This window comes from Takifugu rubripes, chromosome 8, assembly GCF_901000725.2.
Source record: "Takifugu rubripes chromosome 8, fTakRub1.2, whole genome shotgun sequence".
NCBI lineage: Eukaryota > Metazoa > Chordata > Actinopteri > Tetraodontiformes > Tetraodontidae > Takifugu > Takifugu rubripes.
The window spans coordinates 12410978-12435531 of record NC_042292.1 but is presented as its reverse complement, the minus strand read 5'-3'; the positions used below and the strand labels follow the sequence as shown (position 1 = coordinate 12435531).

Sequence of the window (24554 nt, the reverse complement as noted above, 5' to 3'; positions counted from 1 at the left end):
ATTTACGTAACTCCACTGAAGCAGAGGAGAGAAGGGGAAGGCTGTAGCTCACTGATAGGAGCAGCAATTCGTGCACTCTTTGTAATCTCCACATCTGCTTTTATTTTCCCTCCACTGCGACCCTGCCTCTTCCTCCCTCCCTCATTCCCTGACAGGCTGGATCCCCCCTTTTTGGCATCATTTACATCAATCAGAGCCTCTAAATTTATGTAAGTGCTCTTTTTGCTCTGAGACATTTATCACAATGAGCATAAACATGATTAAGTCCCAATTCTGTTGCTGTGATTCTCACATCTGCCAGCTCTATTTGCTGACAAAATGAACTTTGACCATTCACAGGATATGTAAGCAGAGGTGTGGACATACACTCACAGTTCAAAAATCAGGGATTACAACTTCCTACACAGCTTGAGAGTTAAGGATTTGGAATCAACGTTTATATCTAGGTAAGGAATTGAATGACATGCATTTTGTTATTTAAAAAAAAAACTTTTACTTCTGAGCTGCACAGCACATTGTATTGTGTGCTATTTTTACTTGACCTGCAGAAATCGTAAAAGAGAAAGAAAATATAAGCTGAAAATTGCAGTAGTAGCAGGATATTGATATTTACTGGGTGAAATTAGAACAAATTCTACTCTTCTCCTCATCTTTCTCATAAGAACCTAGCACAAAAAGACAAATCTTGACAACTTGCGCAGAATGCTAGTTGGGTAGTGTCTTTGTAGAGTTTGTATGTTGTCTCTGTGGGTTTCCTCCAGGTTACTCAAGCCCCCTCAACATCCAGAGACACATACATTGGGCTTATTAGAGTCAGACAAATGTTTTTGAAATTCACAATAGAAAGTACGAGCTGTACTTTGAAACTTTTTTTTGTTTCTAATAGGAAATGTCCAGGATAATCCCTGTGTTCCTGGCAGGGCTGTGCATTTTGCTTCTAGGCCCCACTCTAGGCAGCAGCAGCAGAATTCTGGTAGTGCCCGTGGATGGCAGCCACTGGATAAACATGGAGATCCTCCTCAGGGAGCTGCACACAAGAGGCCACAGTATCACCGTGCTGCGATCTCCCAAGAGCTGGTACATCCCCAGTGAATCTGAAATTTTCAGCTCCATCAATGTGACCATGCTGGAGGATAAGACAGACATGTCATACTATAACAAACTGTTGCTAGATGTCATGGAGTGCCGACAATCTGGGGAGTTTCTGCGTAGCTTCTGCCAGCAGCACTTGATCACATCGATGTTGGACAAGGGCCATAAAATTCTTGCCAGTGCAGCTGCCACGATGTTAGATGATCCCAAGTTTATGAAGAAGCTGACCGATGCCAAGTTTGACTTAATGTTGACTGATCCTGGTCTGACTATAGGGGTTGTTCTAGGTAGTTACCTCAAGCTGCCAATGGTTTTCAATGTGCGCTGGATTAATACTGGGGAAAGCCATTTTACCATTGCCCCCTCTCCCGTCTCTTACGTCCCAGTGCCAGGCAGTGAACTTCATGACCAGATGGATTTTCCCGGAAGGATCAAGAACATGTTACTTTACCTACACAGCTTGGTGGAACAATACTTTATCATTAATCCTGCCTACTCAGAGCTGCTCCAGAAGCACTTCCCTCCTGGGACAGACTTGCTGTCTTTGCAGCTTGCAGCTGATATCTGGCTGGTGAGAGTGGATTTTGTCTTCGAGTTCCCACGGCCTACTATGCCTAATGTGGTATACATTGGTGGTTTCCAGTGCCAAGAGGCCCAACCCCTCCCTGCTGAGATGGAAGCTTTTATGCAGAGCTCGGGGGAACATGGAGTGGTTGTCATGTCTCTGGGGACATTAGTGTCGGCCCTGCCTCTTGAGGTCACCGAGGCCATTGCCGCTGCCTTCGCGGAGCTCCCTCAGAAGGTGGTGTGGAAGTTTTTGGGTGAGAAACCTTCCTTTCTCGGCAACAACACCATGCTCACAAAGTGGCTGCCCCAGAACGACCTTTTGGGACATCCCAAAACTCGTGCTTTTGTTGCCCACGGAGGCACCAACGGAATGTACGAGGCCATTTACCATGGTGTTCCAGTTGTGGGCCTTCCTCTCCTGTTTGACCAGTTCGACAACCTACAGCGACTAAAGGTGAGAGGGGCAGCCCGATTAGTGGAGGCCAAATCTCTCACAAAAGAAAACTTCCTGGAAGCTTTAAAGGACATACTGGAGACCCCCTCATACCGTGACAACATTCAACGTCTCTCACAGCTACACCGTGATCAGCTGATGTCGCCCATGGACACAGCTGTGTTCTGGACAGAGTATGTCATCAGAAACAAAGGTGCCGCCCATCTGAGGGCAGCAGGTTTTACTCTACCTTGGTATACATACTACAGCCTCGATGTGGCTCTTGCAATCTCAGCTGTTATTGCAGCCTGTGCCTGGGCTTTTGTCTTCATCTGTAGGGTCCTCTGCTGCCGTAAGTCAAGGAGAAAAACAAAAGCAGATTAGATTAGACATTTTATTATATCACGGGGAAATTAAACATTGATAATGTAAATATTGAGTAGTTAGATGCCATTATCTAATGTTTTCTACATAAAAGTCTTAATGGTGCTAGGCCCCTCTACGCATATAAATACCTCAATTAATGTGTGTGTCATTTGTTAAATTAACACAATAAACACATTTGAAAAAACAATCTTTTGCTCATGTTTCTTTATAGTAGTAACTATTCTATTCAATGATACAGTTTCAGGGCTGTGCCGTTTCATGGGTCAGCTATGCTAACTTTCACACACACTTGATTATGATGGAGGAGAACATTAATAAAGCTGCTGACTTTGGCGCCAGGAAGCACTTTTCCATAGCCGCCACTTGGTCAACACTGCTTGGATTTAATACAGAGACAACTGCGACTAAGATGACTCTGCGTGTACAAGGTACATGACAACTGCAGGTTTTACATGCGTGTTATCAGACTGAGTTTGAAGTTATCTGGTGTGTTTAGATAAACTTCCCATTTTTCACAGTTTCACAGCTTGCTATATTTCTTTTGAGAGCAACGTCACTGTTGAAAAAGCTGCGTTTTTAATGAGTAGCTTAGTTCACAACAGTGTATTTAATGTGGATGTTTTGAAGGCCCCTGTCGGGTATCTATTTTTGCGGCTCCTCATTTTGGGTGAAAAATTAACCTTGTTTAGAGTAATCAGATTTTTTTTTTCTTCTGATGTAAAAGTTTTTTTCAATATTCTAAACAGATATTTGAGCATATAATTGTAATTTTCAGCTTGTTTCATAGCACTCCTCCAAATGTTAATATAAAATGAAGTTGAATATTACATGCAGCTGTTTCATATACCCTTTAATTTTTTTTTAACATTTACAACCCTCCGATTTCACTCTTCCACACGCTGAAAGAATCAGACCAAAAGGGTTAATTATATTTAATCTTATTTAAGAAACATATCTACATTAAAATATATAATTTTTTCTTGGTTAAGTTTGTTTAACAATGGAAATTAATTTAGTCTCTTTTCATGATATCTGGTAGTAAAATGAAATTTTGGATTCATTCTTGACATATTATATGGGAGTTCACAAAGCAGTAACCATTTAGCCAATACAACTCGTGTTTTAATTGATAAATATGGAGCAGAAAGGTAGAGCAACACAAGCAGAGGTTTTAAGTATTGAGAAATCTACCCACATGGAGTTGAAACTGGTTCGCCTTGTTACTGTGAATAAATGGAATTTGAAATCCACGTCTAGCGACCTGTAAAAGAACACAAGAGGAAAGTCAATGCACAAAAATAGATATATGACCTGGCATGTCAATGAATAAAAAAATCTGCTTCCCCGCCGCCATGAACCTCATATTAGCAACACCCCCACCGTTTTTTGTGGTACTATCCATCAACATCTCATTTCCCAGATTTCTGACTACTATTTGCTGTGCTGGCAGCTCACAAAGATTTTAGAGAGATTTTCTTCATTGCTTGATTGGCAATGAAGAATTGAAGAGAACGGTAGCAATACGTCTCCTTGCTGTTTTTAACAGCGGTCCTAGTCTACTCAATAAATCTTAGATCAGTGGCATTTTAAAGGAAACAGAGACTGATTAGAATCTCCAGCTTTTGAAACCCTGGGGTAAAAATACTGCCAGCTCGCCATTGTCTCAACTTACCCATTCTTCCCCAAAACAATTTCAATTGTGCACTTTCACCCGAGGTAGAGCGCTCACTTTCACTCTGCCTGATTTGTGAAATGCTACTTTTTACTGCAGGGATTTCAGTAAAGCAGCAGTTTTAAATTAAACTTACATTTGTCCATTAAATGCAATTGTTAGTTGGACAATATGAAGCAAACTCTCAGTAACCTTTTTGACAGCTGATATATCATGACAATATTATGTGTTCCTATGTCTTTCCTGGCTCACAAGAGTTGAATGCTTTCAATGGCACACATCCAGTTACTGTATATAGAACCGAAAGGGCATGAGTGGACACCCGAATTTGGTTCCACCCCTCACCTTACTAACCCCGTCTGCTGGTAGTCTGTGTTTTCGTTCTTGGGTAGAAAGGCTTTCTCCTGTTTCAGGATGTTGCCTTAAAAGCTGAAGAAGTGGGCTTCCTGTGGAGGAAGTGACCACAGAATAGACGAGGCTTGGTGGAGACATCGTCTTCCCAGCGTTTCTTGGGAACAGGTCAGTCCACAAAACAGAACAGAGAGGGTCCCACTGCTGCGAGGGTGGTAGTATGGTTTGTACTTGGAGTGTCTGCTAATGAGACCTCTTCTGAGGATGCCTTTGCTAATTGCTTTGCAGATTGTTTTGCTACATGGACCCTGGAGCTATTCTACAGGAGTTTCCTTCATTGCATATTAAAAATGAACAGGTAAATTTTTTTTCACGACACAGACTTTAAACACCTTTAGATCCCGGTCTGGGGAGTTCAAAGAGCAGAGATGTCCAATGACAGCTGTAACCTCCCGTTGGACACAGACATCTTTGGCCTGACGTGCACCTATGGCGTGATCTTCTCCCTGGGACTTCCCAGCAACCTGCTGTCCCTCTGGGGACTGTACCACCTGGGACGCTCAGGTGGGGGAGGATGTCAGCTAGTCTACATCCTCAATCTTCTGCTGTCAGACCTTCTGCAGCTGCTCACTCTGCCACTCTGGATCCTCTACCTCCAAGGAGCCCACCGCTGGCCCTATGGCCAGCTCACCTGCGAGCTGGTGGGCTACGTGTTTTATGTGAACGTTTATGCCAGCGTCATGTTCCTGTGCCTGATAGCGCTGGACCGCTGCCTTGCCATTGTGTACCCTCTGAGCAGCCGCAGGGTGCGGACTGTCAGGGTGGCGGTGGTGTGTGGTGTAGTGGTTTGGACTCTCACGTTCCTGTTCTGCCTGAGTGGACTACTTCCGTCTGTGTTTGACGGTGACCGGCTGCTATGTCTGGAGCAGTATCCTGTCAGCCCTGGATACGCCTACTTCAAGATCACCACCGTGGCCCTTGGGTTTCTCTTGCCATGCACAATCCTGGGGTGAGCTGTAACTTAGTTCATAAACATATCCAAGTTCTTATGTTGTTTTTTAAATATAAGGTTCTTTTAATTTTTAAAAATTATTTAGTGATATATTTAAAATTTCTTCTCTCAGCTACACTTCAGCCCACATTGGTGTGACCCTCCGACGTTCTCCTTCCCTCTCTGATCATGAGCGACACAAAATCGTGGGGATCCTGGTGGTGATCACTGTCAACTTCATTGTCGTGTTTGGGCCTTACCACCTTGTGGGCGGGTACAGATTCGTATCCTTGTTGCTGACTGACAGGCCATGCGATTTGGAGCGTTCTCTCTTCCTGGTGTACCGGCTGTGCTATGGTCTGACCAGCCTAAACACCTTATTAGATCCCCTCTTCTACATCTTCCTGTGTCCTGATGCCCGCTTGGAACTACAGAGGTCTCTGTCCTGTTGGGGAAGCCGAGAGAATGCCCGCAAAAAGATCAGACTCAGCACCAGAGTTCACCAAGGGAACCAAAGTGAGAACGAAAACAGACAAAATAAACCTCTAGCAATATAATCGAGATGATGCTGCAGGCCTGGTACCGCTTAAAGCAGCTGCGCCTCCCAGTGGAAAGTCACGTATATGCAAGCAAGTTCAGCTTTCAGGGATTTTAATCGAAACACTAGAGCTCTGAGCTACGGGACTTCAGTATTTGTTGGTCTTTCCATGCAAATACTTGCACTGTGTCTATTAAATGCATTTAAATGAACAATTTGAACCTATCACGCTACGTTTACAATTATTAATTTAAAAAAAGATTTGTCTGCTGTCATTTTAAAAGTTGAACATTCATGAATAACAAATGCGGCAATACCAGTGTATTTATTTTGGATTTGTGTAAATTTGTGTAAAATTATATGAATAAATGAATGTAATGATGCAGTTAGAAACCACGTCAAAGACCTAATATATTCTCGACTACAAGCGCATGAAAGTTTAAATTAAAAAAATCCTGCTGAAATTCAGATAATGGTACAGTTCTACCACCTAGCGGAAATGTATGTTCCTACAAGCAATTCATTGCAATTCAAGTCAATTATAGCTCCGTTAAGTGAGTCGATGACAGCTTAACGAAACGAAAAATCATGAGAATCCTCTTGATTCAAGTCAATCCTTCTTATTGATATTTATCAAAAAACAACTTGGCTGCCCAAACATTTAAAAAAGTGAAGCGTACTAGAATACTCAAAACTCCTTGTGTTTTATGATAATCATGAAAAAGCATAAAATATATGGATTATGATGCAGACAGTACATTAAAGATTTATAGGTAGTTAGTGAATTAAATTAATTCAAAGTTCCAATTTATTATGATCAATACATTACAATACAAATAATGTGCATGCTAAAGCAGGTTGAAAAAAAAACAAGATTAAGCTTTTTGGTTTCCTTTCTCTCTTTTTAAGACTACTTGTGTAACTGCTTGCTTCACAGATTGTGTAACAATTGCTTTGGCAGGAATATTTCATTAGGTTTTAAAATAGCCATAGCTAACCCTATAAAGCTCTAAATATTATAAACAAATGTTCTGCTGCTGGCATTTGAAGAGACTGCTTCCATTATTTAAAAAAAAAAAAAAAAAAATCAATGCTGCTGATGCAAACTCTACTCAAATGCAACACTGTGGTGGAAATCAACCTTTTGAAAAATCTTTGATAATAAAACACTTAGATCTGATTCTGAGAGTGTGTCAGTGTTAGTGTTTGACTTTGATATGAATAGAGTGATGGGAAGCCACAAACCCAACAAAGGAACATTGTGGCTTGTAAAAAGATTGGCTACAAAAGCTCATCACATTAACATTATGTACAAAGACCTAAAGCTGAACATTCCAGATTTATTCTGTGTGTGTGTGTGTGTCGGGGGGGGGGGGGGGGTTGCTTTTATTGCATGGACATGAGTTACAATCAAGCTGTGATATCAAAGACAATGATATTGGGTGCTCAGAGACAGGACTGTATCTGGAAATTACAAAATTCTTTCTGGAATCAACATTTACATGGATTGGACTGCTTGAACAACATAAACACAGAGTCTTCTGTAAGAGCAATGACCACTGACCCTATGAAAAAAGCCTTCAAAAGTAGTGAAATTCATATACATTTAGGATAGATTTTTGTTTGAATAGTGCAACACAGAGCTCTGGTGGCCTTAGCTTGCACCAGAGAGGACGTCTCCCAACTACTACTGTCTCATCTACTCCATGCATTATAGATGCATTCATTAAATTTAAGATTATTTATATTTGTATAGCTGTAGTGGTGTTGCTTTTTGTTCTGTTTGAGGTGAACACTGTACCCACAAAGATGAAAATAGTTCTTTGGACCATTGCAACAACTTCTACACAAGTAATCTTGTGTCTGAAATAGACTACAAGTTCCTGCTACTAAATTAACTGAGCCTATTTTGCTTTATTTAAAAAATAAACAGTATATTTGTCATTATCTGGTGTGACAGATTTTCTGTTGAACTGCGTGTGGCAGATTGATAAATAACACCCATAACGCTACCTTCAGACTTAAACCTAAAGATTCAATGGTTACCCTCTATGAGGGTTTCTCGAAGACCATCCATGCACAGGTAAATGCAAAAGGGAATACAGGCACAGTTCACAGATGCCCAGTGAATTAACATTTATTTAACAATTGATAAAATAATTTTATAAAATTAAAATTCACTCATAGTGCTCAATTCCAACAACACCAACAACAAAAAAGGAATGTCCTGTCCAGCTGGCACACCAACCTTTCAGGGGGACAGCTAAGTCGAGAGAGAAAACTATGCCAAGTAGCTGTGTCAGAGGTCACTACAAGACCAATAACACAAAACAGAAATACACCAAGTTAATTATATACAGAGATAAACCACAAAAACAAGGAAAGCATACATTTAGTAGAACCTCCACACCACTGCTGTACTAACCTTCCTTCACCCCAAAACCTAACTGGTCCCAGTTTGGCTAAAAACAACCAAACCACGGTTCACAATGCTAAGTCAGAAAGGCAGACTGGATACCTTGCGACTAAATTGAAAAGGCACCAAGAAAGGCAAACAAAAACTAAGGGGCAAGGCAGGACAAACAGTGGCCCAACACAGGCAAACTTTTAAAAAGAAACAAAGCCAGCTCTTACATAAACAGTAGCAAACAAATAACCACAAAATTACAGCATGTTTTACCTTGGAGGGGGCTGCACGCATCAATTCACCATTGTTGTTGGCTGCTAATCAGAAGGTCACACCACCTTAATCCAGCACACTGAACTGCTGCGATCACTACCACACATGGAGAACGCAGCTTCACCAGAGGAAAAAGAGTGTGCCTAACCAAAACGCTGAGGCATATACACAGGCCCTCAGCAGTGGCCACAAATCAGCTGCACCAGTTGTTATTAGAGAGGTGCTGCACACCTGTCTGGGAACACCGTGGCATCCAGAAAACAGACTGGGGACGCAGGAGAGGAATGCAACAGATACGGACATACCTATTAACCATCTGGTTACAATTAGGTACATATTTTTGATCAACACTGCTGTGATCCTTTCTATTGTATCATCACACAATTATTTTCACAGTAACACATGCAGTTCATCCGCTGTCCAGTAGGGAGCAGCAGCACACCTGACATGTTGCCTTGACAACGAATATGTTGGAAAAAGTAAGGTGACGTGAACGCACCACACGAATACGGCTATAACCACAGGTATAATGTATTTTGTGCTGCTCTTGGGGCCAGTTTTGAAAGACAGTCGTGTTTTAGTAACAACTGTTGTAGTATACCTCAGTATTTTTTTGTTATTACTATTTTTTATTTCAAATGAAAAAAAATAAAAGTGTGTTGTTCCCCTCCAACACCTGTGTTGATGGGTAAAGATCCTGCAGCCAACTGAGTTGAAAGAAAATCGTTTTTTCACTTTGTGTCTGAGCTCCTGCTCTGATCAAGCTCACTCGCATATTGTTTGTCACGGTGGTTTTCTCAGCTCTTGTACAGGATGTCAAACTGGGCTTTTGTTTGTTCTGGGTTCTTCATTTTAAAGGCTTCTGTTTTTTTACATGCATGCAACAGACGAAGAGAGTTGTGAAATCTTTTTTTAAGGCAGCTTTCAGTTTTTATTTTTTGTTCTTCCCAGAAAAATGTATGTTAAAAAAGTCTCACTCAGATGCAAAAAAACATGAACTTGAACAGGTTTTGTCCATTATAAGTAGAAAACACGATAGTTGCCTCAAATGTTTCTAACATAGTCTGTAAGAAAGTTATGTTGACAGTCACATTACATTTGTATGTTCTCCACCATACAACACAATCAGGCACAACCCAGGGCTGTGTCCTGAGCCTTCTGCTCTCCAGTCTGGTTACCCACAGCTGCAGTGCTCAAATCATCATCACATCGATGTGCAGTTGACAAGACCCTGGAGGCTGTGACAGATTTAAGAGGAGGTAAGATCACATTCACACTACTGACTCGCCTCAGCCATCAACACCCAAGCAGCCATCACAAACACGCTGCAGTGGCTCCACTCCCTCAGAAGTGCTTTACGTGGTCTTTTCACAGGAAGTCATTATATCTTGAGTAATGTTGGGCCTGACAAAAACACTAGAAGAGCCTGAAAAAGACAGACAACATCAATTGTTTCCTTTGTTATGGCCGGAGGAACTGCACAATCAATGGGACTCATTGAATATGACATATTGTTATTATATTGGATTGGTGGATTGGTTGGTCTATCACTCCAAGTTATTATTGCTTCAGTTCATTTGAAAGCCTGACTCTTGGCATCACCCATCTGAACCAGAGGACAGAAAAGCCACTTTTATTTGTAGTTATATATCAACCCCCTGCTGGACCACATTCAGAGTTCCTATCTGAGTTCTCTTACCTGACCTGGTCCTCAGGATAGATAAAGTCATTATTATTGGAGACTTTTACATCCATGTAGATGTTGTAAATGACAGCATTAGAAATGGCTTCATTTCATTACTTGAGTCAGTTGGTTTCCTTCAACAGATAAATCAACCAACTCATCTTCAACCACATCCTTGATCTAGTTCTGACTTATGGTGTTGAGGTAGAACATGTGTCAGTGTTCCCTCAGAACCCACTCCTGTCAGATCATTCTTTGATCACTTTTACATTTATGATTAAAGATTCTTCTATGTTCAGAACACAGTCTTACTATAGCAGATGTCTTTCAGATAATGCTGTAGCTAAATTTAAGGAAGTGATCCCTGTGTTAATCCCAGGACCACTGTGTGCTTCTCCAGGGATCAGTCATTATAATCTTAGCCCTGCTGAGGTCGACTCTGTTGCTGAAGGTGCAGCAGCCTCACTAAGAATCACGCTTGATTCTGTTGCCCCCCTGAAAAAGAAAATATTAAATGAGAGGAGGTGTGCCCACTAGTATAATTCACACATTAGGACCCTTGAGCAGAAAGTCTTCAGAAAGACTAGAAAGGAAGTGGTATTCTTGTAAAATACCTACCATTTATACTGGAAAGACTGTCTGGCTGTTTACAAAAAGGCTAGAACAGCTTATTATTTCTTTGTTAATTGAAGAAAACCAGAATAACCCCATATTTCTTTTTAGCGCTGTGGCCAAATTAACTAAGAATCACAGCATTTTAGATCCACGTATCCCTTCTTCCCTTAGTGGTGAAGACTTCATGAGCTTCTTCACTGATAAAGTTCTAGCTATCAGAGAAAAAGCTAAACAGGCCATCCCAAGAACTGGACCATCACCAGATGTGCCGACTGTGGGAACATACAGGGTCTAAAACAAGCCCTTACACTCCTTCACCCCTATATATTTTTCAGGGTGATTTCCCTGCGGTCCGGGAGGACTTTCAACTTGATCTCTCAATGAAGACTTGGTTTTTGGACTTTTTATCACTGTGTTTTGCTTGCTTTCAGGTCCTGAAAAAAGGAAACCTAACAAAAACCTTCCTCTTTGAAAAAGCTTATTGTTAGTAATTCTGTAGTTTCTGTTATTATCCCAGACAGAAAAATTATCATACTCAGAGGGTCGTCTAATTATTAGGTTAATATCTTAGTTATGCTGCTATAGGCTGAAGCTGCCAGGGTCCAGAAACATGATCACCTGACAGGCCTCTGTCACCCCACTGGGTCATGGCTGCCTCTCCTCTCCTCTCCTCTCCTCTCCTCTCCTCTCCTCTCCTCTCCTCTCCTCTCCTCTCCGAGTAGATCAGTGATGATGTTATTTCTCATGTAGTTTCTCTGACCCCCCCCCTCTGTATCCATCTACAGGTATAGCCACCCTATAGCCGTATGCTTGCCTGGCGACCGCCAACTATGCTGACCCACTCTACTCTTATACAATCAGCTTGTATTATTAATGTATTTCTATGTTTTCTACCTATTCTGTCCTCTACCTGTCCTCCCCCTTCTCCTTTCTCTCTACCCAGCCATCCATCAGTAGGAGGGTCCCCCTACACGAGCCTGTTCCTGCTCAAGGTTTCTTACTGTTAAAGGGGAGTTTTTCCTTGCCACTGTTGCTTGTTGGCGTCAGGCCCTGGGATTCTGTAAAGCGCCTAGAAACAATTTTTATTGTAACAGATGCTATATAAATAAAGATTCATTTATTGATTGTTTTAACTTTTCTAGCATGATCCAAAAATGGGGCCTCAGAAATATATGCACTGCACCACCTATAAGTGCCAATCATTAACTTTTTAACCAAGGCTTAAGTCATTTGACCTGAATTTTGTTGTTGTTTCAGCCTCTTAACGCCCAATCCAATTTGATTTTTGCACATGAAAAAAAAGGAAGGTTAGATTAGCCAATCACAAGCAGCCTTGAACTCCTTCATAAATGGAAAGTATGTCCGTTGACAAGCAGGACATAAAGAGTAGATTCTCGTGATGGCTTCACTTTGCATTTTACTTGTGCTTCTTTGTGGAATTGGTAAGTATTTTATTTCTCTGCCTTTTGGCTTTTTATGTGTCTTTTCTTAATGTCTATGAAGGAAAACCTAAGAGCTAATTGACGTGAAATTGTATTTTTTTTAGGTCAAGTGCCACTTGCTGTTCAGCCCTTAGGCATCACTCAGGACCCTAGGGTCCTAATGGCACAAATTGGCCAGACGGTGACCTTGAAATGCTTCTGTGGAGAGGATTCAGTCACATTCTTCTCCTGGTACCAGCAAAGCTTGGGAAGAAAACCTGAGATCATATCAAGTCGTATGAGGCACAACAAGGAAGCAGCCATCTACCCTTCATTTAAAGGCAGATTTGAAGTGGAGAGCAAAGAAACAATCAACCACCTGACGATCGCTGACCTTCTCCTGTCTGACTCTGCCACCTACTATTGCGGGATTTTGGAATTCAACTCCCTGGAATTTGGAGAGGGGACTTTCCTTTATGTCACAATGCCACTCTCTAACATCCAGGGTGTAGTCTATCAGCCAGCCTTGGATCCCGTCAGACCAGGGGATTCGGTGCAGTTGAGTTGTGAAGCACACGGTGAGAAATGTAAAGGGGAGCAGAGCCTCTATTGGTTCAGACAGACAAAGGGTGAGCCTGTAATCATGTATCAGAATGAAGGAAACTGTGTGGACGAGGCTCACAACAGAAAATGTACTCTGACCTACTCTATAAAGTCAGTGAACTCCTCCGATGAAGGAATGTACTACTGTGCTCTGGCCTCTTGTGGGAAGCTTGTGTTTGGAAATGGAACACAAGTACAACTTACAAGTAAGCAATGCTCCATTATTTCATTAAAAACAATTATGTGTAGCCCTAAAATATTTGACAGGAAACAATTTTTTTCCCCTCTTCTGTCGACGGGCTAAAGAAAGCAAAGTTGAACTTCTGGTTGTGTATTGCTTGAGCTCAGCATTGGCGGTTTCCATCATCCTACTCTTTGTCTTGGCTTTCACCTCATATACACTGAAAAGACAAATTTGCTCTGTCTGTAAAGGTAGGTTTGTTTCAGGAAAGGAGATGATGATTTTGCATTGACCAGGATAAATCATTCATGCTATGTCACTACAGGAACTGTTGATCATCAGTCCATTTCTGCAGGTTCCGACATCACGGTAACAAATCATTAGATTATCTTTAAACCCCAACCCTACCTTGACGCTGCAATGGAGATAGCAGACAAGAAAAAGATTACATTTTTAAAAAATCCTAATGAGTTGTTAAATTAATGCTAACTTTTTCCTCATTGTTTATACTGTGCTTTTAACAGAGCCATGATGCAGGTAACCTCCATTATGCTGCTGTTGGGTTAAAAACATCCAGTGAAGGTGATCTAGGAGAGGAGGAATACCAACATGTGAAAAGTGTCTGCGTGTACTCAACAATAAAAATGGCAAAATAGTGAAATTTGTGATGAATTGTGAATGCTTTGATGATGGAACTCGTCCAAGATATCATTAACAGGAAACGTACAATATATGTGAGTATCAGTGGAAGAATAGGTCAATTTGGAGAACTTTTTTTTAAATTGAGGATGTGCAAATGGGTCTTTATAATCCAGAAAACTCAGTGTCAATAAAGACAATTTTTAAATATTTTGCTTGTTTGCTTGAATGTTACGTCTCACATTCACTTTTCACTGCTGCGGTGAAGGTAGTGAAATACTCAGAGTTGAAGTTTCCATTAGTGGAAAAACAAGTCAGAAATTGAGTACAGGAAGCACAGCCTGCCACAGTCTTGCTTAAGAAATTATAAAAAATAAAGGATGGTCTTTCAATTTAGATCCACATCAAATGTACTCAACTGTGATATGAGGCTATGCGGTTGATTAGGTGTCAAAAACCACATTAAAGACAGATTAAACTTCATCAGATCTATAGTAAAACCTACATACATACATACACACATACATATATATACATATATATAAGGAAGGGTCGGGACTTCTGGTCTTCTCTGGATACACCACTTATTTCCAAAGGATTATGAGGCTCTAATTGGTGTGGGATAAAATTAGGCCTACTTGGTGTTCATAGTTTGAGATCAGTCAGCAGTGTTGCTAGACTAGAGCTCTACACCAAAGATAATGATGTTGATATTTCACCTACCCGTTATATTTAAATTCACAATCAAATGTTCTACCGTGTGTTCTCAGTGGGACTGAATGGCCATCATTTCCAATTTGCTAAATCGATAAGGGTCAAATATTTTCCAATAAGGACAGCTTTTTACTATAGATATCTTTAACGGTTTCTTCTAAATGTACAGTTTGAATGACACAACCTGACACCCTGGTCTCTGTGAGGTTACCAGTCAAAGATTAGATCTGTCTCCCTTCAGTGTGCACTTTTTCAAGGTCACTCCGCTCACTTTGTCCGTGTGGCTGCCGACAGGAAGTCTATGCAGAGTTTCTGTTCAAAGGTGGCCACAAAGACGTAACGACCAAATATGTTCCATTGTAGCGGCACTTCCTGAGTCAAGTTAATTTCACAAGAGAAGGGGATCAAAATCAACCCCTTATGGCTCATGTTGCATTTATAATGAATAAGGGTATGCTTGCCTTTCTGCTGTATTTTTTAAGTAGATTTATGTTGTTTTCCCATTTTAAAAAAAATAATTTAAAGAATTTAAACACGGAAGCTGGATGATTTAAATGTGGTATAGGAGAAGCCATCATAGCCAGGCTACGACAACAAACAAAAAATAGACGAGGTGGAGGGCTAAGGTCTAACCTTTCTTCCACCTACAACACTGTGCTTAGCAGTCTCCCCAAACTGCTAAACACCCATTCATGCATGAGAGTCAGTGCTCTACTCTCTCCTGGGGCATGGGACAAGAACCGCTGACGCCCTATAAAGAGAAGTTTCTGTGCTTTTGAAATGTTGTCAACTTCTCAGACATTTCTTATTCTACTACTGCATGACAGCCCTTGGCTCCACTATGAACATAAATCTCAACTTCCACCAAGTTAATCAGAACTGAAAAAGCCTCATGCATGAGAAGCTCAATGTCTTCCCTCTATCTTTTGAAGCAGTTCCACACATGGGTTTTAAATGTTTTACATCAGAATAGACACACTGTGCCTGCCCCTCCCCAGAAAAACACTGTGGTCCAAAAACAAGAACACAACATTAATTGTTGCTCTACTTGTTTGCTATTTATATTGCTGTTCATTCTGCTGTGTTGGTCATACTTGTGCATACATGCATAGTGGGCTTGACATTTTCCCCTCCGTCTTTGTGGTTTCATACAGGAAGTCTTTGCAGTGTCATTGCACAGAAGTCAAAATGGATGACTTTGATGCTTTGATTTTGTTGTTCAACAGCAAAAACAGTTAAAAACAAATAAATAGGGGTAATAAAATTGCCATTGTTGTGCTATTAATGTAATCCACATTAGAGTACTATAAACATATGCATCATTTCTCACATTGCATCGTTGGCACAATTTGGTGAAAATTTGGATTAATTTTATAAAAATGACACATATAGCTTAGCTATAAACTACCCTAAAAGACAATCAAATAGAACAGCAACAGGGCTTATATAAGTTTTGTCCCCAAATGTTACTTCTCTCCATGTTATCTACTTCATTTCTTTAAAGTTTTTCACACCTTTGAGGGCTGGAAGCTATCAATGAAACAGGAAGCTAGACAAAAGATGTCATGGCTCTTCTTGTTTGTCAGAAAGACTTCCATCTACAAGGTAAGAAAACATAATTCAGTCACTCTGTCAACTGGCTCAGAAGTGGCTGACTTGGAATTTCACTCATTATTCCTCTTGGTCTTTGTGGTAAAACCATGTTAAGACTATAAAACTGCATTGACTGAATCTTTTTCATGAGTTGCACCAATAATGTGAAATTTCACCCAATTTTCTCTGACTGTTACAATTAATATTTTCATAATTACATTTCACCAGGTGGAGGATTGGATACAGACATCAGTCGTTCCCTGAACATAAACCATGAATTCAGCATTATGTTAGGTAGTGGCGTAAATAAAGGTCCATCATTGACATTAATATACTTTCAGGGAATGGGCTTAAGAAACTTTGACAAGGTATGATCTACTGAACACGTGTTCACTGTTCCCATTTTAGGGCAGTCAATGTCACTTCAGGGTAGCCAATCAAATTTGCTCTATCGATTACGAGTATCGCATAAATGAAGGATCACATCATTCATCTAGACATGCTCGTCACGATGGGGTCATTGAAGTTTGCTTTGTATATCCCTTTTCTCTGCTTGTGGGGTTTTGGTAAGTTTTATCATCTTGTGGATGTATCGATAATTTCATGCTAAACATTTATAAATGAAGTATTTTTGTTAATTTTGTTGATTTCTTTTTCATTCAGTCCTGACAGATGAAACATCCTCATTTGTGTATCCAGTGAACAGTTTAGTATTTGCTATTGTTGGGGAAAACATGACACTGCAGTGCTCTTATAAGGACAACTCTGCAAATACGTTCCATTGGTACAAGCAAACACAGGGAGAGAAACCGATACTCCTCTCTAACTTCTATAAACATGATAAAAAGGTAGAGCGCACAGGGAAGTTAAACAATCACTTTTCAGTAAACTTTACAAGGAGGAACTACCACTTGATTATTGCAAAGCTGAGGATTTCAGACTCAGGAATTTATTACTGCACAAGTAGCTACGTGAACACATTTAACTTTGAAAATATCTATATTGTCCATGTTACGAGTTTACATTTGACCGTACCAGTAGAGGTCCATCAGTCACCATCAGAGTCTGTTCAGTCTGGGGGTTCTGTGACTCTGAACTGCAGAGTACATAATCGGACCTGTGATGAGGAACACGCAGTTTACTGGTTCAAGAAGTCAGGAGAGTCTGAACCAGAGCTCATTTACACCCATGGAGGCAAGAAAGAACAGTGTGAGAGAAAAAACCTCACCTGTTTCTACAATTTGTCCATGAGGAACTTGAATACTTCCAAGGCTGGGACCTACCATTGTGCTGTTGCAGCATGTGGACAAATTCTGTTTGGAAATGGAACAAATCTGAATATTCAGAGTAAGTAAAACAATATTTAATACAATTATTTAAAAAAAAAAACTGAGAGATGTTTGTATGAATATTTAATCTGTGAAATACAGACAAAGTAAATTCTCCGATCCTGCTGCTGCTGGTGTATTTCTTGACTGGTGCTTTGGCATTCATCACCATCCTGTGTGCTTTACTGGCTTTAACACTGTTCAAAGTGTACAAGAGGATTAGCTCCAAGCATACAGGTAAATGTTCTTGTCCTTCAGTCAATTATATCACATTTCAATTTAAAAGTAAAGTTTTTGGAAGTAAAGCTGTATTTGATATTTTTAAACAGATCAAACAGATCCATCCTGTGATATGATTGAAAGGGTGAGTGTTATTGTGTTAGAATGAATACATGAGTAAGTGTTGTGTTCGAAGATGATCAATCCATGATTATATATATATTATAGCCAATTGTCCATTCAACCAGCTTCTACCATTGTATTCCCTTTACATGGGTGACATTATAGACATAGAAATCCAGAATAAAACTGTTTGTAATAAAATGCTGTTTGTATACTGTATTTATGAACAGCGTTGATGTGATATTGACAGTAGCAATAGTGTACATGGTTTTAAATTTTGTTCTCAGGTTTTGTCATCAAACGTACATACTTTTATTATTTTTTTTGTATCTTACCAGGTTCAAGAGGAAAATCTCCAATATGCTGCTTTAAGGAACCAGAAAGCTAACAAATCAAGAAGAAAAAGAGAGACCAATGAAAAAGAATGTGTTTACTCTTCTGTTGCTCACTGATGCTTCAGAGGAACTGAAGTTCTTATAAACATGGCATCGGTAATGGATAAAGAAGCTAAAGCCAACTGCATGTTTTTTGTTGCAAATAAGATTCTTGCCTTCTCATCTGGATAAGAATGAGAAGAAGAATACATCTTATCTGTAGAGAGGCTGTACCAAAAAAGCACATTTTAAAATAAAAACAACTTCAGAAGTACTTCAGATTAAAAACACAAGTAATACACAAAGGAAGTAATAAAAGGAAAAAAACAGCAAATTAAAACAATCTCAAACAGTTTTGAGTCATGTTTTGAAGGTTAGTATGGTTGTGAGCAGAGCGTTCCAGAAGGTGGAGACAGCAGCAGAGAAAGGTCTGTTGCCAGGTTTGATTCCTATTTATTACAGTAGTGAAGTCTAGATGTAATGAAGGTGTATGTGAGTGATGCACTGGAGGAATAAGAGAGTGATCGACAAAAATGGCAGTTTTGGGGGTGTCAAGAGTAAGTCCAAGGTAATAAATAAAATAAATACTCTCAACATGAGTGTATGGAGTCGTGGAGTTGTTGATCAATTGATCGTTGTTGAGGGTGAGGTGAAGGTGATGGTCCAGGTATAGATGTAGAGTTGATATAATCAGCATAGCAGTGGAAACAAAGACAGAGACAATAGATGATCATAGCAATAGGAACACATACATAATGAAAAGGAGGGACCCAACCGCAGGATGCTTTGAGGGAAAGTTTGTAGGAATTGATTTTATCAAGAAGAGTTTGTTATCAGTGATATGTGTGATTGCTTGGAATAAGTTGAGAGGAGGAGAATCTATGTAACATTGATAAGTGCAGTTCCAGTGCAGTGTCTGGAACCAGAACCCACATTAAAATTGTTCAAAGAGGTCATTATAGGTTGGTTTTCTGCTGACAGGCATTCCACAACCTGTGACATGAAGGAAAGAATTGACATGACAAGGAAGTTCCTTGGGATATCTAGTCCGAGGCTAGGTTTGCAGATGGGAGTGACGTGAACATGTTTGAGGGTGTCTGAGTTAGAGCAAGATGTGAGGCAGGAATTGATAAATTAGCAGATGATTGGAGAGATGGCAGGGATTCATTCCTTTATGAGATTAGAGGGTCTGTTTTTCTTTGTACAGTTGTTGTAGTTTTAGGCATTTCATTGGATATAAATTATCCACACTAAAGCATTTGGTTAATACCAGTCACATTTTAAGTTTCCATTTATTTTGCTGCCCTTCCCAAAGTAATTTGAAAACGTGGTCAGAATATGTTTTCCAGCTTGCTGTGTACACACATAAGCTCTGGGCTATGTGCATGGGTTGGTTCTACATTTACTTTTTCCACTCTGGCCTTGTGGTTTCAAACAGGAAGTCTTTGCAGCGTCAAAAGTGTCACTTTAGTGCATTGACAAAAACAGTTAAAAGAAATAATGTGATGTATTTAACATTTTGCATTGTAGAATTTTTAATATTACTGAGATTGCACATGTTAATCCTTAGTATATTTGCAATGAGTCAGTCGCCAACTTTAATATGATTGAGCTGCACAGAAACCCAAAAACATTTTTCATGGTCTGTTAGCTTCCCCTCTGCTAGCTGCTTCATTTCTTTGAATCTCCTCTGACCTTTGTTACATTGGTTGTATCGATTAATTAGTAAGCTTGAAAAAATAATTGCGTTTCGTGTTAACTACTTTTAATCATATAGGCTTGAGAAATAATAAAGACAAGGTATAATTAAAGAAATATTCACTGTTTTCAAATTTGGGCAGCTAGTGTCGTTTTTTTGCTAGCCAATCAAAATCAGCCTTTTGTTTAAGAGCAGATAATGTAACAAGGATCTCAACATTCTTCTAAACACGCTCATCACAATGGAATCACTGGAGTTGGCATCATATCTTCCTTGTTTTTGCTTGTGAAGTTTCTGGCATCACATTTTACCAAAACTACTTTGATAGTATCAATATTCTACACTGGTTTAAACTTTGTTTCAGTAACAGTTTTTGTGGTCTACAGTATATAGAGTATGATTTTGGTTTCTCTCTTTTGTTAGCAGATTCAAGAAGATAATGTCCTTTATGCTGCGTTAAGTAAGCAAAAGGTTAAAGAATCAAAAAGAAGAAGCAAGAGTATTGAAAGCGAATGTGTTAACACTTCTGTCAGTCAGTGATGCTTCCGTTTAACCTATTTTTCAACTCCCACCTGCCCTATTTTGTATTTGCCACCTCTTTTACCCTTGTGATTCGTTGTTGCAAAATAAAACTTTCTGATGATGTTTTTGTCTATTCAGCTCTTCCTCTGCTCCCACCTGCTGCATCTTGCTTTTTCCTCCCACTTTTCCCTGGGTCCTCCCATATGAGCCTGGTCCTTCTCAAGGTTTTGTCCATTTTCAAGTGAGGCTTTCCTTGCAACCTTTGCCTGTTAAGACCTGGGATCTCTATTTCTGCAAAACACCTCAAGACAATCTTGATTTTAAGACATACAATAAAAATAAAATTGAGCTCATTTAAATTACAATCAGGGCAGACTGGATCAAAACATTGCCTGTGGTATTTTGGACAGGACTGATCCACCAAATTCAATAATGCACACCTAGTGGACAATCCTCTTTGGGTATTGTTTTTGTTAATTGCAAAGTTTAAGCCTCTCGATAAAACTGACATTTCCTTTTCTATGGGTGCATAAGTTGCATACCCATGCAACTTTCTGCCTATTTGGTTTACCACATATAACACGTTCACACATTTTGCCAATATCCAAAGTGGGCCAACAGTAAAGGAAGAGAAGACGCCATACAAGTTGAGAAGAACAAAAAGAAAAGAAACAAAAACTCAGATAAGATGAATATGAAGCCCTTAAGATCTCCATCAAGCAGAATAGACCAAAGCCTAACCATGCTTGCACAGTTGTGTCCTTGGACCTTCAACCCAAGTGAGCAATAAATAAATACGATGGTGCAAGACCATGAACAACCTTATATGTGAGCAGGACCTGGGCCAGTTGTATAGACTTTAATGACTTGTTCAGTAACAGAATAAGTGAACAAAGTGAATTTACAGTAATCCAGCTCAGAAGAAATAGACAGTGCCTAAATTTAGCTATGTGCTCAGGTGATAAAAGGCGGTCCTTGAAATGTGCTTAACATGTGTCCAAAGACATATCTTGAATCGAATCATATCAAATCAAATATCAAGGATCCTTATGGGGGTGCTGCAGGTAATGCTCTTTTGTCCCTTCAGAATGACGCAAAGAGAAAAGAAAAAAAAAAAAACCTCAATAATAAAGATGTGCACTGCAGAGCTTTGGTGGAATAAACTACATAATTGGGACAAATTATCTTTCACTTCAGAAATAATGTCATAAAGGACATCATATTTTTACAAATCACAAAGATGGTTTTGTTCTCCACTGTGCGAAACAGAAGTTTAAGAAGTGTTGCAACAATATTAGTGGTTTTAGAGTCAGTGTTGCCAAAAGGAAGTTGAGGTATCTTCACTCACTGTGCACTCTAGATGAAATAGGGAAAATGTTTAGCCGCAGTTGATCAAGGCTCAAATAATGTCAAAGAATGCAGTCACAGAAGTCCACTCAGAGGAAGAACATTTTTAACAGGACACTCCAAGTAATGAGTGCATATAAAAAAATAGACCAAACTGGGACCAACGTCTGCTTTTTGCATTGATAGAAAGTAAAGGGAGAATAGTCACCTTACATGACAAATGGTACCATTAATGTACAAAGGACATTGCTTAAAACAAACAAGTGTCCTGTGACGTGAATTAAAACTTTATTTTTAACTGTTTACCACAATTGACCATTTTGAACCACTGAAATACCTGATTTCAAACTACACTCTTCATCATTTTCTTTACCACATTTCAAGCAAATCTTTCACCTTTATTGACATGTGATCGTGTTTCCTGTATGTCACTCCCTCAAGTTATTTCAGGCTGCCAATCAGATACATGCGCAGCATTTATTCAGTGTACAAAGACCAAGTTTTCTCTTCAATCAGACCAACTCTTTGAGCAAGATGACATCTGCAAAGTTTTTCTTCTGTCTGATGTGTTTGGCGAATCTTGGTGAGGATGTTTAAGATTTAAATTTCTAAAATTCATGAGGTAACCTGCCTTCTTTGCGATTTACTGTTGCATTTCAGCTCAGCCAGCTACAATGGAATTTTCTCCATCTTTGAATCGGAAGACCAATTTTATTTTGGTCAAACCTGGACAGAACCTGACTTTGCCGTGCCATGACAAGGATGATGTTTCTACCAGGATTTATTGGTTTAATCAAGTTCCAGGGCAGAAGCCAAAGCTGATATGCAGCTACTACATATTAGCTCAACGTTGGGCATTTTTTAATGACTTCAAACCAATCCACGTTTCCAAATACATCCTGGTAACAAAGGAGCTAATCTGACAATATCAGATTTGGAGTTATCAGACTCAGCCACCTATTACTGTGTAAATCAGTATTTATATGTATTTGACTTTCGAGAAGGTTATAAAGTCATTGTAGAGGGTTCAGGGTTGACCATAGATCAGTCAGCATCACAGTCTATCCAAGCAGGAGGTTCTGTGACGCTGAATTGTACAGTACATACTGGGTGGACTTGTGATCGGGATCACACTGTTTACTGGTTCAGAAACTCTGGACAATCTCAACTGGGACTCATGTACAGCCATACAGGCAGGAATAAGCAGTGTGAGAGGAAAACCAACACCTGTCTCTACAGCTTCCCCATGAAGAACCTGAACACTTCTCAGACTGGGACCTACTATTGTGCTGTTGCAGCATGTGGACACATTCTGTTTGGAGATGGAACCAAGCCGGACATTAACAGTGAGTAAAATAAAATAAAAAAATAAGAACTTTAAATCACACTTGACTGTGACATAGACCTGGTCTCAGACTTGAAACAGGTTTGCAAACGCACTATGGATGTGGAGCAATTCTGATGAAATGATGTGAAGGCCTCATAGAAATAAGATGTTCTGCTGCGTTTGAACAGAAAATATTGCTTCTGAGAGACTGTGATTTTTTTGTTTATTTAAATTAAGACATTTAAGCTTCCTTTGACAGTTTAATTTGTGCTATCGTTGTGTGCTATCACGTGCAAGCAGCTATTGAGAATGTATTATGTTATGTTATCTTAAATTGAACTTGAATTTAATTACCTTAATTGTGTGTAATTTTAAGCCTGTCTGCTGCTGTGTGCATCTACAGATTATAAAGACCTTCAGGTCTTGGTTTTCCTCCTGTGTGGTGCATCATCATTCAGCACCATTTTGGTAGTTTGTCTGGCTTTCTCGGTGTGTATGATGAACAATGGGCATTGTGAAGGTATAATCAATTACACTTAATGTGTTCATTTATGGTGTGATTTTACAATTTTTAAGCTTCAGTTTTATTTTTTTCAGAATCTGACGAAAGACTTTTGCCTCTGTCCAGACCGAAGGTAATTTTTACAGTACTATTCAGAATTAATTAGATTTTTTGAATATTAGTAAGACACTGATTTTATTGTTGTCATTGACAGGATTGTCCAGATGCAGATGGTTCTGTTTTGTGGAAGAAGATGAACAGAGAACATACCTGGACTGAATGTGTTTACTTCAGTGTAAAGCAGTAGAAAAGAAAGATGACCATTTTGAACAGTTTTACTTATCTTGCTGTAGTTAAGAAAAAACTCACAGAATAAAAAAAAAAAGGCCACCCCTGATTGATTTATTGATGTCTGATTTATTGTTTATGTGGCTATTCGATTCTACACTGCACTGATCGGGATGTTCAGGTTCCTTGGTACTTGGTGAAGAGCTAGACAAAGCACAGTTCCCAAAGAATATCATAGACAAAAGAGAAATCTTTAAAAAAAAATAGTGAATGAATGAATGATCGATCTCGTCCTTGCCCACCTGGGCCCTTGGTATTTCTCCAGCTTCTCATTTTCTTTCTTTCTGATGTTAAACAAACAAAAACAACCCCAAATACAACAGTACAAAAACAAATTAAAAACAAACATCCTACACACTTACATCTGTAGCATTGAGTGTAGTTGTAGTTGTGTTGACCTGTGCACTTATTGGCTAAGGTCTGATTCCTGAAAAATATAGATGCATTATGTTTTCTCAAAGTATTAAAATAAATTTACCAATTGAGTTCTAAGGGTCACCGTAAGATCACATTTTCTATTTCTGGTTTCAGAGAGCACTTATAACATTTTCAGGAACTTTTCCATGAGAGCTGGGGGAAAAAAAAGATCAACATGATGTCATGA

The 24554-nt window shown here is 39.5% G+C and overlaps 4 protein-coding genes, 1 long non-coding RNA gene and 1 pseudogene across 6 annotated transcripts; 5 read left to right on the top strand and 1 right to left on the bottom strand.

The window, feature by feature from the left end:
• The first annotated feature begins 350 nt into the window (after positions 1 to 350).
• LOC115250820 (UDP-glucuronosyltransferase 2C1-like) lies at positions 351 to 2620 on the top strand. The gene is made up of 2 exons (XM_029841021.1): positions 351 to 446; positions 887 to 2620. Exon 2 carries the CDS (start codon positions 890 to 892, stop codon positions 2474 to 2476), a length of 1587 nt encoding a protein of 528 aa, XP_029696881.1. The 5' UTR covers positions 351 to 446; positions 887 to 889; the 3' UTR covers positions 2477 to 2620.
• On the bottom strand, positions 1757 to 8913 carry LOC115250828 (uncharacterized). Of its 2 annotated transcripts, XR_003889399.1 has the most exons (4): positions 8712 to 8913; positions 5754 to 5938; positions 3675 to 3740; positions 2358 to 2439 (listed from the first exon to the last, which is right to left on the bottom strand). It is a non-coding gene; the product is annotated as an uncharacterized lncRNA (long non-coding RNA). The 2 variants fall into 2 exon arrangements; XR_003889398.1 differs by lacking the exon at positions 5754 to 5938 and having other exon boundaries at positions 1757 to 2439; positions 8712 to 8908.
• On the top strand, positions 4655 to 7211 carry LOC115250822 (G-protein coupled receptor 4-like). Its single transcript, XM_029841028.1, has 2 exons — positions 4655 to 5511; positions 5627 to 7211. Exons 1-2 carry the CDS (start codon positions 4931 to 4933, stop codon positions 6048 to 6050), a joined length of 1005 nt encoding a protein of 334 aa, XP_029696888.1. The 5' UTR covers positions 4655 to 4930; the 3' UTR covers positions 6051 to 7211.
• Positions 8914 to 12291: 3378 nt separating the features above from the next.
• On the top strand, positions 12292 to 14064 carry LOC105419708 (uncharacterized). The gene is made up of 5 exons (XM_029841027.1): positions 12292 to 12452; positions 12557 to 13240; positions 13341 to 13466; positions 13541 to 13584; positions 13740 to 14064. The coding sequence occupies exons 1-5, from the start codon at positions 12410 to 12412 to the stop codon at positions 13869 to 13871; spliced, it is 1029 nt and encodes a 342-aa protein (XP_029696887.1). The 5' UTR covers positions 12292 to 12409; the 3' UTR covers positions 13872 to 14064.
• A 2110-nt stretch (positions 14065 to 16174) lies between these two features.
• Positions 16175 to 18431, top strand: LOC115250821 (uncharacterized). The gene is made up of 5 exons (XM_029841023.1): positions 16175 to 16727; positions 16825 to 17508; positions 17592 to 17726; positions 17819 to 17853; positions 18170 to 18431. Exons 1-5 carry the CDS (start codon positions 16634 to 16636, stop codon positions 18281 to 18283), a joined length of 1062 nt encoding a protein of 353 aa, XP_029696883.1. The 5' UTR covers positions 16175 to 16633; the 3' UTR covers positions 18284 to 18431.
• A 3801-nt stretch (positions 18432 to 22232) lies between these two features.
• On the top strand, positions 22233 to 23991 carry LOC101077301 (uncharacterized; annotated as a pseudogene).
• The last annotated feature ends 563 nt before the right edge of the window (positions 23992 to 24554 follow it).